Below are 14,253 nucleotides of genomic sequence, written 5' to 3' on the forward strand. Positions count from 1 at the left end.
CGGGATGGGCGGTGGGAGCGGGCGGCGCGGCCCGGGCGGGTGACGGCGCGTCGGGGCGGACCACGGAGCAGGTAGGCGGGGGTCGGGAGCCCTGCTCAGCTCCGGGAGCGGTCGTCGCGCAGCTCCCCTCGTGCCGCTTTCGGGGCCGGACCCCCTCCCCTGGGCGGGACGCGGCCCCTCCCGCCGCCCCACGGGCACGGCGCGGAGCGGATCCCCCGGCGCTCCTCGGGGAGCCTGGCGCTGCCTCTCGCTCGGCCCTGTCCCGCCCTGCTCTCCCTCCCCCGCGCCCAGTGCAGCGCAGATCCCCTGTCCCCAGCCCTGGCTCGCATCCCCGTGTTGCTGCTCCCCGGCAGGCAGCCAGGCCCGGCACCTGCGGCTGCCCGCACTCGGGGCGCCCGGGATCGCTGCGGGGCCTTTCCCGAGCCGCCCCGGCAGCTTTACCACCTCTGGCTTCTTTTTGCAGAACTGGACGAGGGGAATGTCTTACTGGCTCCACTCAGAAAGCCACGCGGATGCTGGGCCGATCTACGTGCGTGAACATGGGGAGCTGCACGTGGTGAACCCGGGTGCGGGCGGCATCCCCAAAGCGCGGCCTTTCAGGCTGTTCTCCGGAGGGTTTTCTGTGGAGCTCTGTCTGAACAGGGAGGACGATAGGGCGAGGAGGCAGAGGACCGATCACTTCATTTTCACGTACACCAAGGAGGGCAACCTCCGCTACTCGGCCAAGTCCCTCTTCAGCCTGGTGCTGGGCTACATCTCTGACAACGTTGACCACATTGACTCACTGGTCGGTTTCCCAGAGCAGATTGCTGAAAAGCTCTTTTCAGCCGCAGAAGCGAGACAGAAGTTCACAGAACCCGTGACGGGGCTGAGAGCTCTGCAGAAGTTTACTGAAGCATATGGCAGTTTGGTGCTGTGTTCGTTATGTTTGCGGAACAGGTAAGTGCATTCAGTGACACATCCGCATCTGCTGAGCTTTTTGCTGGCGCGCTTAAAGTTTCTCTCATTTTCTCTCAACCATAACTTTAAAAAATTTTTAATCTCTAGGGCCTTATAGTACCACCTAATTTTAAGCGACTGAGCTTTGCCTTGTCTTACGCTGCTTGTTTCCTTTTGTACCATTCCTTTCAAGTGCCTTCTTAGATATTTCATGGGATGTTTTTGTAGCTACTGTTTATAAGCATTTCAACATACTCAGCTGACTGTACAGATAAAACACACCCTTGCAGACCATCTGGGTTTATTCACTGTAAGTTTCTATCCCATTTCATTTTCTGTCTCATTTCATTTGCGGGACTCGGCAGAAGATACAGTTTTGTAGGTGAGATACAGCTCCTGCTGAACTCTTGGGCAGTGATATAATGAGTCTGTCTTCCATCCATACACTTTAAGAAGGGGTAGTTTATTCAGTTTAAAATCAAAGGACAGGCACATTCATCTGAAGTGCCAAGGGTGTTCTGAGCACAGTTGGAATGTTTGAGCGGAGGTCAATTACCTTGTATTATCCCTTCACGTACTCCCTCTTTATTTTTAGTACAGGTACTTTTTATGAGCTTCATTCAGAAGTGAAATTACCTCTGTCGTATTTTACCATTACGGAAAGCTCAGTTAAATATCAAATCTTTGAAATCCAGGAAGATACTAAGGCATTTTTTATGAGTCTTATTTCTAAGAGCCCACTCTCAATAAGCCCTCTGAGCTTGTATTATCTATCAAGAACTGTCTTGCATTCTAACTGCACACACTGCCTTCCACATAGCTGAGTTGCGTGGCAAAGGGATTTGGTGGAGAGCTTCAACATGGGTACCAGCACAAAGAAAATGCCCTTATTTGCATGGGCAAAATGCTACTCGTTCAGGGATCAAAATAGTAAGCACCCCTACTTTCACCATTGAAAATGTTATCCTCAGAGATTGCCTTGGCATGGGAGATACAAGGTAAATTCGGGAGAAATTAGTGAATTGAGGGATTGTCTTGCCATAAATGCAGGGAAGATGGGGGTAACTGATATAACTGTGTATTTGTACATGCTGTCCTTCAGTGCATTCCCATCTCTAAATCTCCTACTGAATAGTTCCAGAACAGATGTTTGCGTGGCTGCAGAGTGAATCAGGTCAGGGAACCAACACAGCTTAAAAAAAAAAAAAAAACACTGTATAACTGCTGCCTGGGGTGTAGCCACAACTCTGCTTGGAGTCAGCTCTGTGGGTGTTGTATTGGACTTCAGCTAGTGAACTACTCCACGATCTAGTGAAGTAGTTTATGTACGAAGAAAGTAACACTTTACCATTTGGTAAGCCATTCTGATGCATTTAGAATAGATTTCAAACCTGCATGAATGGTGGTTGGTCTACACTTTCTAGATACTAAGGAAGAGCAGTCTGTAAAGTTGATTTAAGGTAATTGCATTATTCTGAAATGATATGGTGATGATCTGTAAAGAAGCCCCTACTAACGATGCTTGCAAGTTGAAGTCTTAATTGTTAGTCTGGTACTTTGAGTTAAAGCAAAACTGTGATATTAGTTGAAGGAGAAGGCTGGGGACTCAGGTGCGTTGTAGGCAGAATGCAGTGTTCAAAAGGTAGTTACAAGAGCTGGCTAATTTCTGTCAACTTCTACACAGATGTGTGAGAAGTAACTGCAGTATGCTTACAACACTTGAGAACACGGGACCCTTGTTATGTTCCTCAGCAGTGATAGCTTTATTGTTCTTCACAGATACCTGGTTATCTCTGAAAAGCTAGAAGAAATTAAGTCTTTCCGGGAGCTGACGTGTTTGGATCTCTCCTGTTGTAAACTTGGAGATGAACATGAACTTTTGGAACACCTCACTAAAGAGGCTCTGTCAAGGTACTAATTGCTTGATGTGTATCTAGAGATGACATTTGCTATTACTAAACAGTTAAAAGACTCAGGCTGTGACTTTAAAGGAAAATTTCACAGCAGCATTTAAGTCTGAAGATTTGGATTGCTGACAAAACCTGTACTTGAGGTAAACAAAATACAGAATTTACTGTACACAAAGCACGTGATCCAAAGGACATGCTGAATCTCAAAGGTCCTACCAATGTGCAAGATAACTTACTGCTCATGTTTAAATCAACTTCTTGTAATTTCCAATTGTCAGCTAAAAAAAAATGCATCTTAAGCATTTGGAACAGCTTCACATACTTATTTCCTTCTTTAAGGGAGATCTTTTATCAGCCAAATTTTAAACCAGTGTGCCAGATGGAGATTTCTGTAAGCACTAGGCTGAATATTTAATTAATCGACGGTTTAGAAAATACATTTTGCAGTACTGTTTGATACTAAAGATTAGAAAGTAGAAGATTTGGGAAATCAGAAGGCAGAAAAGCTGCTAATTAGGGATATTATATTAGTGTAAAAACTTTGGTGCATTTTGAGACAAGATTTTGTCTTGAAGGGCTCTGAAGAACGTTCCAATGTTATGGTATTCCCCAAGTTCATCTGTGATAATACCATACTGTTTACCTAAAAATCATCACTGTATCTCTTAACAAATCTGTCCTCTCCCATTTCAACAAGAGTTTTTTCTGTTTACAGTTTTGAGTGGGGATTGGCAGTCCTAATTTAAATAACTCCAATTAATAAAGAACCTTCTTGTCTTTGGTAGTAAATACTTGTGCTCTAGGACTGGCTAAACTGTCTAAATAATGTGACTATAAACTATATTCTTTGTATTCCTCCTCTCAGTGTGAAACGGCTTCTCCTGAAAGACAATGCTTTGTCAGATGCAGGCCTGCGCAGAATGACAGCGCCAGTACGAGTACTGAAAAAGGGACTTCAGAATCTTTTGGTGTTAGACTTGTCTTGTAAGTGCTTTGTGGCATAGCAGTAGTAGCAAAATGCATCCTACCTGGTGAAGAATTCCTACTTAATATTGATGGAATACATATAATTTAGCAGTACCCACAGGCCAAGTACCCAACCCCAGGTTTCAGCAACAGCGTTCCACAAGGCAGAGGTCATACCTCTAAGTCTCAGCCACTTGCCACTTAACATATATATCTTTAATCATTTGGAAGTAGTGCTGTAAAAATTGTGTTTCGATTATTAGAGCAAAAATATCAGGTTTGACTCAGTTTCCAAACATCAGGCATACAACAGGAAAAAAAAGGCCAAAAATGTTCAGATATTAGTTTTTGGAACAAGTAGTTTCTTGGTGTTCTGATCCTAACTCTCCACATTCTGCAACTTAACTAGCTTTACTTGACCTTACAGGTAACCCTAAAATCACAGATGTGGGAATTGGATACCTTCTTTGTTTCAAGAAGTTGAACTGTTTGGACATTTCTGGGACAGGCCTCAAGGTAAGAGAGCTTCTAAGTTTATTGGACAAGTGCAGTCAAATGCTCCTCCCCTCTGACTGCTCGATTTCCTTGCTCACTAGGATGTTAATGCCGTCATTAAGAGGATCCAAACGCAGATAGGCTTAGTTCAATCAGAAGTGCCTCTGAAAGAATTTGATCACAGTAACTGCAAAACTGAGGGATGGGCAGAGCAGGTACGGAGCTTTACATCTATCTTACTGTCTAGAAATTGTCCTGATTTAATACCTGAATAGGATATAATATGGGATAGAATGTTCTTGCTGATACTTCTACAAACATTACAGTGACTCCTTCAAATCTTATTTCAGACAGTTCTACAGTGGGAGCAGGCAGTTATGGAGGCCATCAAGCCACAAGAAGACTTGAGCTCCAGAACAGCAGCTCAGCGCTTCTGTACGTAACTGCATAGAGACCACATCCTTTAATCGTTGTCTGTGAGCAGTCAGTATTCCAGGTTGGCTTAGCCAAAATACTCTGCAACACAAGTGTGTATTTTACAGCATAGTCTTAATTTTCCTATAATCTTTTTTTTTTTCCTCCCTCTGTAGATGGCAAGACACGCAGAATAGAGGAAGTAGTCAAGTGCAAACTGGTGGAAGCAGAAACAAAAGCATCTGGAAACTTACAGTTTTATAAGGAAAACGTTCAAAATTGCCATTTACCTTTGAAAAAGGAGGTTGCAGGCAGCCATGAATTAAAGAACAATAAAAAGAGAGCTTTGGCAGAACAAGAGAGAGAAAGGACTCCTAAACAGAAGCATCTGTGCCTCACTGTGGAAGACTGGGATTTGTTAAATACCTACTGAGTCAGAAAGAAGCGGGTCTTTTGTTTGTTGTTTTCTTGCTGATGACAGAGTTTAGACGCATTGAAAGGCAGTAACAAAGGAGAGCAGTATTGTTACATTTGGTTGCTGTGATATGCTTGTGGGTTAACCTATGCTTGGGGAGGGAGGGGTAGGGTCAAAGAAGAGAATGGTGATTCTGCTGTATATTTTCAATACATAATTTTTTCAAATAAAATTTTTAGTGTCATCCTTAACTAATTCTTCTGACACAGATGTTCAGAAAAATGCTGGTCCTGTTCCTTCTCCCTTCTTGTCGCCCTAGGGACAGAAGACTAATCAGTGCAGCCTAGCTGAAATGAAGGTGCACTGTGTGTGTTAAGTGCAGTGGGCCTTTAATAGTCCTGGTGGTACAGAAAGCTCAGCCTGTAAGCGGGAGGCTGTGCTTGACAGCTCTGACAAAGGGAGGAAGCAAACAGGATAAGCACAGGCCCCAGGGGAGGGAGGGAAGCAGAGACAGTAACCCCTCGGTTATGTAGTCACTGCAGAAATCCAAACAGAAGTCCTCTGCCTCCCCCCTTTTAATACAAGAAATGAATGGTAAAGCGGGTTACGGTAGAGATTAAACTCTACAGTTGTAATATACCTTGTCTTATAAGCTAATTCCACATGTATTTTATGCTTTAAAACCTATTCTCAGAATTTATACATGCCTGTAATACGCTGTCTGCACTTGACCATCTAAAACATCCAGCAAATGCCTACAAAGGACAGATGCTCAGGATCGTTTTGCATTAGTCTGCCCAAAGCCAGGAGAACAGCTGTAAAGCTACAGGTTTGTCACGGAAACAGGACAGGAATCAATCAAAACTGACTGAGGTGCACAGTGCCTGTGAGCTGGGCCTGAGAGCTTCGTTGTGTCCTTTAGGCCCAAGAACTTAAATAGGCTTCCTCTACTGGTGCTTATTTAGAGGATCTCTTCCTTTTACACAGTGTTTATCAGAGTTCAGTGACAAAAGCAGCGCATCTTTGGCCATGGCAAAGATGCCAAGAAAAGGAACTTTGCCTCTAAAACGCACGGAGAGAAGAGCGTTTTCTCTCTCTGCTCCTTTACTGCTGAAGTTTCTTCAAAAAAGGACTCTAAACAAACAAGCATACTTGCATTCAAGCCCCACATTTTTTCCCAGAAACTCAAAACTATTTATAGCATCCACCGAAGACATCAGCCCTCTTCGGAGGCAAAGAATGGCACGAACAGTGACTTAGCAAAACAGCTTCTTGACAGGCTGTGACGGCCAGGCCCAGCCCTTCTCCTGCAGCTGCAGCTTGGTTCATCAGCCTGCACAGATCACAGATTGCTTCTGCTTTGCTAGCCCTTCCACGACTGCGATCCACTGATCTGACCGTGAAGGAATGCCCACCTGAGAATTGTGTACACTGCTTCACCTCAGCCAAGCAGCTGGGAGCTGAGGCTTCAACACATCAAATAGGCACGCTGAGATTTGGCACGGAGGGTCTGTCAGTCACAGGAGCGTCAGAAAAACAACACGGTATAACCTCACTTTTCATAAGAGGTGTTTTAAAGCGCTGTGCTTATGTTCTCCATCCCTGATAAAATTAGTCCTTCCTTAGCTCTTGACTTCCCCTTTTAAACATACCATCGTGCACGTTTTATCCTAGGATGACTCAAGCACGTTTACTGCTCTGTCCTCAACCCCTTGATCTCTCTTTAGAGCTCTAAGGCACAGATCCACCACCGGGGAGGGGAGCTGCTGCACCAACTGACAAACATGGGCCGGGGAATCCAGCAGCTGCCACGTGGGCCAGCCTGACCAGCGTCCTCCTCCCAGCCACAGCAACTACAGGAAGCCAGGATTGACCAACCCCAAATCAGCCTCGTTGCAATGTTAGATGCCAGTGATTTTTCTTGCAAAAACGTGCATTTCTATTTCATGTTTTCACAGAGCAGTAGCCTGAATGTGAGAAACATTTACCTAAAATACTCTCAGTCACTCTTTGAGCTGCAGCACTGAGCGCACTGCAGTGATGTTGTACAAACACAGAGAACTCAAGCCGCCCGTCCTACCTGGCACAGAAAAGGACAGGTTATTTAACATGGCTCTAAACGTCTCCATAGTACCTGTTCCACTGTGCTGAGTTCTGCCATTTCATTCTAGGTAAAGCATGAGTCAGAACACAGCACAGCTATTTTTAAAGGATCTTTCAGATCTATGGCTGTATCCCAGCTACAAATTAGAACAAACATTCACCATTTATACAAGTCATGGAGAGATGCCGAGTTACAGATCACAGGACAGGGAAGAAATGAGTGAACCGGGATTTATTTTTGAAGATCTATGACCTGGCATGGCTGCAGGAAGAATAGTGCCTGGTGTTTTTTTTGGGCCTGGAACAGTAAATATGGGATTGATGTTTTAGACACAGATGAGGTTTTCAAAGGAACAGAGAAAGACCACAGCTTTCTTACATTTCAATGGCACGTCTGTACCTACATCTCATGGGTGCTGTGAAGGCGGCTGGCTGGGCCTGCGGCACTGGCAGAGGAGCAAACTGAGCAGATCCCATGTCATCCCGTGGCTTGGCAGCAGCTTTTGGTTTTCCTCTGCTTGCTGCTCCAAGACTGCAGCGGACTTTGTTTTCCCCCCTTTTTCACTTGCTAACTGCACTATAACACATCTCAGTCCAGCTGCTCATGAAGCACCAAGCTGCCACTCTACACCCGCACAGCCCTGAGAGGTGCACGTGCTCAGGAGAACCCACAGAGGTGTTCCGCAGTTGGTGCAGCACTGGGATGCCAGCAGCACAGCACCCATCTCTGCTGCAGGCCTGCTGCAGCTGCTCACCTGGGCCTGCTTATGCCAGAGCTTCCAGGTTGGTGGCATGGCAGGAAGTGACAGTGCAGGAAGCACCTCGCCATGTCTAACACTTCTTGGTGCCCAGACCTCATGGCCTGCAGAGGTATTCGTCGGACCAGCTCACGCAATGCTGCACACCATCCCGGCACAGCGCCCTGGGCACACAGGAGCAGTACTTGTAGTGCACAGGGCTGCAGCTCCACCACGCTGGGCCACAGGGAGGGCAGGCAGCCACTGCAGGGACAAGAAGCCAGGAACAAAAATGCTGCTGCACTCACAGGCACCTCCTTCCTTACATCATTTCACTCCATGGCAGCTACCGAGAAGCTGCCAGGGATGACCCTGAGTCTGTGAATCCACCAAAAAGAGACTGCAATGATCTCTGTGGTAGAGATGGCATCCTGGGAGCAATGACCAGCTCTAATATGTTTGTTTAGCAAGCTACCCTAGAGAAAGGGTGCTGACTGAGGTTCAAAACCTCACGGGTGATTTAGGAACAAACCTGCTGCTTCATTTTTAGCAGAGCTGGATTTAAATCACAGAGGCTTACTCAGTCCCCATTGGTCTTAGGAACAAACTTATCTCCTGACCAAAGACCAGATTTGAATAATTGGTGCTGCTTACAGATCCACATCAATATGAAACAGCTCAGTGCTCAGCAAGTCACAGAGATGGAATGACTTTTGGGGCTGGGAGCAAAGAATCATAGAATCATTTAGGTTGGGAAAGACCTTAAAGATCAAGTCACGTCAACCTGACATATCAAATCCCACCACTACACCACGTGCCTCAGGCATCACATCCATAAAATCATAGTGCCATTTAGGTTGGAAAAGCCTTTTGAAACACGGAGTCTCTCCCCTCTCAACTGCTTCCAGCCTTTGACAACAGATGTGAAGGAGCACACATGTTTTGCCTCAGCTATTTTGTGTTTCAGAGGACACCAGCCTCCAGAGCTTTCCAGCAGCACCAGTGAGCACCAACTCCGTAAAACCTCTTCAATCAATCAGCAGATCTTTTGCTAACTGTAGCTCAAAGGCAGACTTACAGATGCCCATCTCATCAGAGCAGTCTCCACAGTCGTTCACCCCATTACACCTCTGGTTGGCGTAGACCCAGTACTCAGGGTTACTGCAGTGGAAAACCAGGTATGCTGGGAGGCTGTGGGGCAGGTCACCTGCAAGGGCAGAGGCCACACTGAGCTCCTGCAGGTACAGATGTGCCTGCTGGAACAGGGACAGGCAGCACCAAAGTGTTTCCTGAATGGCCCAGTAGATGAGAGGGCTCTTTGGAGCTCAGCAGGAAGACCAGTGTGGGAGGATCATAAGAGAACAGCTCACCGCAGAGTTTCTCCTGCTCATCCTCTCCATTTCTGCAGTTGGCGGTTCCGTCACAGACCTGGCTGGCTGGGATGCATGTCACTCTGTCATCGCACAAGAAGCCTGTCCAGTTATGGGAGGCTACACAGGGGCGGTTCCCTGGAAGGAAAGCAAGAAACACTATCTTCTGACATTGTCACGTTCACAGATAGTATGGGGGAACATCCCCTGGAGCACCAGGCCTCCCTCACCGCGCTAACTACGACCCTTGGGGACCAACCTGGTGCACGTAGCTGTAGTCCCAGTGCGATTGCCAGGCCCACGATGGCTGCTGTGGCAGCCAGGAGCAGCAGCACGACACAGGCCCGTCTCGGTGGGCAGCACAGGTGGACACAGCGCGGCCGGCAGCAGCCTGTTGGGAGGCAAGGGTGGGAGGTAAGGAGCTTTGATCAAAAAGCCAGGATTTCTTAGCTGTGCCTCATCTACTTAATTGCTACGTGTTGTACGAACATAAGACACACCATTTGTTCAACTGCAAAGGGATTCAAGGAAGCACTAGCCATCCCCAATGTCAAGCACAAGCAGGAATCAAAGGCAGAACACTGCAGCTTAAAAGGTAAGTGGCAGACACAGACACGCTGCAGTTCACAGGACAATACCTTTGACCAGGAGGCAGAATGGCTGCAAACAGACATGAGTATAAATTCATGGCAGCGAGGAAACGCTGTCGTAAGCCAATCTACAGGCTTATTTTCAACTGCATGTGATCTCACTTTCTTCTTCTTAAAGTAGACAGAATTTGCTGAAGCTTAGCTATTAAAACGTATAGAAAAAGCTATACAAAATTTGTTATGAGCCTCTTTTGTAAAAGGTAAGAACACATATCATGATGCTATACAATAAGTCTGCCACCACCAGGCCAGCAAAAAGCATCTTAAGTCTATTAATTTTATAGTCTGGATGTTTCTGGAAAAAAAATCAGTCTCAACAGATCATAAATACTGCCTGCATTTTACATGACATAGATAGGCTCCACAGATTTAGAATTCAATAACAAAAAAGTTAAGCTTGGCATTTTATTTGTTACCTTGTTCTTCAGAGAAGGACTTGGCCGAGTCAAAAGCAGTTACATCACCATTTCTCTAGAAGTGAAAGAATAAAACACCGTTTCCAGAAGTAGCACACGAGCACAGAGTGTTTGCTTTTCTAGTTCTTGTACCATCTCCCCCCGGAATGAGTACATGGATAAATATTGATACACATATTTTACATACAAACAAAAGTTGCCCCAGTGGAAACACGGCCCACATTTGGTTCACAGAGCTATCAGATTGCCTTTCAGATCTCAGTAACCCATTTGCACAACAAACACCAAGGGAAGTCCAGCACTTGATACCGATAACGTTGTACCGATACCCTTTCATATCAAATCAGGTGAAGTAGACAGGACTGGAAAACTCAGAAGCCACTGACAGAGGTCAGACAAACAACATTATCAAGAACATGTGTATTTTAGGAAAGTCACACAAGATTTTCATGAAGAGGACCATACCTGGGGGTGAGTTTTGTTCATACCTCCTGGAGCAACAGCCTTCAGAGCAGCTCAGAGGACCACAGGAAGCTTTCTGCACCGTAAAATGCAGCCATGTTACTAACATATACAGTCTCTGACGTAAGCAACGTTACCAGGATGCAAAAAGCAACAGAGGGAGGGAGCTAAGGAGCATGGTGCTGCCCGTGCATGTGGGCAGCAGAGGACAGGGCAGGCAGGCTGAGCCCCTGCTCTAGCTGGAAGCAGGGCTTCGTTTGTTTCTCCCTCCTCCCAGCTCCACCTTGGCTTCGTGACAGGGTATGAGGCAAGCAGAAACTTCCGATGGTGACAACCCCACTGCTGCTCCTGACGTGTGGAAGATGAATGCTCACCCCCAGCTGACGCAGCTTGCATTTACCTGGGAGCCAGCCAGGTACTGAAGGGAATGAGCTGAAAGCCTGAGGAAATGGAGTCAGATCACCCTCACCCAAAATACCTCTCTCCAGCTCATTCCCAAACCAGGGCTAACCCACTGGCACGGTAGCAGCGTAACTGCAGGCTCCTGCAAGAGCTGGACAGGACACACGCATCCAGAATAACTTTTTGCTTGAGCAGTAAGCATAGGCATAGCAAATCCTCCAGTGCTATTTTCTCTCCTTTACTTCCATACATGGATTTTCAGGCCTGCAGCCTTAGCTCAGCCTGTAGCTCGCCTGAAATAGATTGCACATAACTGGCTGCAGGCTTCAGCACAGTGCTTTGCAGTTTCAAGGACAAAAGGCCACAGGTCCACGTCCCACTTGCTCACAGAAGAGCTCACTCCTGCACCTGGAGAGTTGACTGCTCTGAATTGTTGCCATCCCACAGGCAACACCCCCCAGCCCAAGCGCTCACAGAACAGGTTTACCAGGGCTTGGGAGAAACTGGCAGCTGTATTACCTAAAAGTTGACACCAAGGCAGTCTCACTAAGTTAATTGATTCAAAGCATGAAATAATGTCTGATACAGATTAACAATTGCTGCTACTTCCCTCTCCATCCCCAAACACACAAATTGTTCTTGACTGAGTTATTACGCGCTTCCTGACAACACCTGCCAACCCCACACACACCTGTTCGGAGAACTTCCAAAATCAAACACAACCTCTAGGAGCTCCTCCTTCAGCATGGCAACACTCACTCGTCCCAGGCAGAAGTTTCTCACAGGAACGTATCACTGTTAAACTCCATGTCGGGAAGCTCTCCTGTTCAGAGGGCAATTCTGAGCGAGAACACCAAGCCTGCAACTCTAGGCACTCACACCATGGAAGAATAATAGATTAACAGTTAAAAATGCTATCAAATTCCAGATCTGCTTCTCTCAAAGGAAAAAACTCAAATTTCTAATCCTTGCTGTAGGACGAATATTTTAAGCCTTCAAATAGCTTTTTAGGTGATAGTGAGCTCGGTCAGAGTCCCATGTAACAATCAGATCGAGCAGAATTCCCATGCACATCCCCCAAAACAATTTGTAATGAAAATGTTTAAGACCTGCAGTAAAACAGCTTTTAGAGGGAAATGACTGTGAGACCTGACATGATCTATTTTCCTACATCAAGGCTATCAAGCTCAGCTGCAACCGAGCAGGTAGCTGGGTGTTAGAGCAGTTATACCACATCAGACCACGAGTTCAAAAAAATAAGAATGTAATGAGTACGAGGCAACGAACACAAGCTAGACTTTCTGAAGTTCAAGATCTTTGCCTAAGATCAGGGAGGCCAAAAAGGGAACAAAGACAAACATATCATGTATGATGCAAGACTACTGCTGATTCCATTACCTAAACCACAAAACCTACCCCCTCTCCCCAAACTGTACCATAGCTGTTTCTGCTAGTAATGAATTGTACACATTGAGATAGATGTCTTGCTCATGTCAAGATGATTCAATTTAAGAGCTAATACCTGGGTAGCATCTGATTTTACTAAAGCTTGCAAGTACACTTTACAATCTCTTTAGACCCTGGTGCACCTGGCAAGCAGCAGTGCCAAGTGACACATTGCTACGGGTGTACAGTTTGCTGTGACCTACCAGCACATTACTGAACCACGGGCTTCACTGTACACACTCCTTAGCTGAAATGCCATTAAACAGCGAACAACAGACAAAACACGTCAAACTTTTATTTGATCCATTTGTTTTCTCCCTTTGTTGTAGACCTGCAGGCAGATACAATGCCAACTAAAAGCAGAAGTTGTTTGTTTAACTCAAACCTAGGAATGTAAGCAATAAAGTCAGACATTTTGGAACAGAATGGAGTTTCACGTTCATGAGAAGAAATCATCAGCGTAACAGAGGCTGTAGTGTACACATTTAAAACAGGCAAACAGCCATGGATTTGCGAAGCCACAGCACTCCCTCTGCAACTACACGCAACAGTAAATTATAGCTGTGTTTGAGTCTGTTACTTTATGTCACTTACTCAGTTACAAGAACCCAGGATTGCTAAAGTCTCTTCTGGAAAGGCATTCCAGAACAATGCAGTGCTAAGAACATGGGCAACAATCACAGAGGAAGAGCCCACGCTTACAAATTTTTAAACAGCCACTTGCATACATCACGTCTGATACCACTGGCAGCAGAACACTGGCATTCTGTGCTGACACAGGGCTGCGTACTGACATTTGCTATACAGGAGCAGAAACGCATGTCTCAACCCAATTAGTATGGCAGAAGGATTGCCCATCAGTTACACAAGCAAACAGCGTTCCGAATACACAAATGGTTTTCAGAACAGTAGGGTTTGAGGCCTTACGGTAATGCCACCAACACACAAAGAAAGGTACGTGTCCGTGGCTGCTGACACCCAGTTTTCTGGGCTACAACATCGCTCACTGAAGAATGTAACATCCAGAGGTACCGCTAAATTAAGACTTCAAATTACAACTACTGTACATTGAGATGAAGCTGTTTAAAACAAACCTCTGTGTACTCTTGTAATTCGCCAACAGACAATCTGCTTGAATGCACCTAGGTCACAGCTTATAGCACTGTTCCTGCTTAACAGCTCCTGCAAGGATCACTGCCTGTAGCTTACACAACCAGCAGCCAAACTAGCCACGGCTACTGCACTAGCTCTAACAGAAAGGGAACGACGCACTGTGCCCGCCAGAATCTCAGTTTTCACCAGAACTCAAAACCCAAAGAGACTGGTTTGTTTGGCTGTTTTTTAAACTTTCACAGGAGTCTGTATAAACAACAAGAAATGGTGATGAGCTGGAAATCATGCACTCTAGCCAGTTTTCAAATACTTACAAAGAGACCTTCAAAATACACCTGCTGTAGTCAACTCCTCAAAGAAAAGAATGGCAAAAAAAAATATATATTAGAAATATGAAGGACACTGTTAGGTGCTG

The 14,253-nt window shown here is 45.9% G+C and overlaps 2 protein-coding genes across 3 annotated transcripts; one reads left to right on the plus strand and one right to left on the minus strand.

The window, feature by feature from the left end:
• Window positions 9-5,935, plus strand: LRRC42 (leucine rich repeat containing 42). Of its 2 annotated transcripts, none has more exons than XR_002441067.1 (8): window positions 9-71; window positions 464-939; window positions 2,719-2,850; window positions 3,715-3,833; window positions 4,243-4,331; window positions 4,412-4,525; window positions 4,661-4,806; window positions 4,901-5,041. XR_002441067.1 is itself a non-coding variant. In XM_021404423.1 (8 exons), the coding sequence occupies exons 2-8, from the start codon at window positions 479-481 to the stop codon at window positions 5,155-5,157; spliced, it is 1,257 nt and encodes a 418-aa protein (XP_021260098.1). In that variant the 5' UTR covers window positions 9-71; window positions 464-478; the 3' UTR covers window positions 5,158-5,935. The 2 variants fall into 2 exon arrangements, 1 of the variants encoding a protein (XP_021260098.1); XM_021404423.1 differs by having other exon boundaries at window positions 4,661-4,745; window positions 4,901-5,935.
• Window positions 7,457-14,168, minus strand: LDLRAD1 (low density lipoprotein receptor class A domain containing 1). Its single transcript, XM_021404427.1, has 6 exons — window positions 10,881-14,168; window positions 10,416-10,470; window positions 9,609-9,740; window positions 9,350-9,487; window positions 9,058-9,186; window positions 7,457-8,243 (listed from the first exon to the last, which is right to left on the minus strand). Exons 1-6 carry the CDS (start codon window positions 10,899-10,901, stop codon window positions 8,098-8,100), a joined length of 621 nt encoding a protein of 206 aa, XP_021260102.1. The 5' UTR covers window positions 10,902-14,168; the 3' UTR covers window positions 7,457-8,097.

This window comes from Numida meleagris, chromosome 7 (genome assembly GCF_002078875.1).
Source record: "Numida meleagris isolate 19003 breed g44 Domestic line chromosome 7, NumMel1.0, whole genome shotgun sequence".
Lineage (NCBI taxonomy): Eukaryota > Metazoa > Chordata > Aves > Galliformes > Numididae > Numida > Numida meleagris.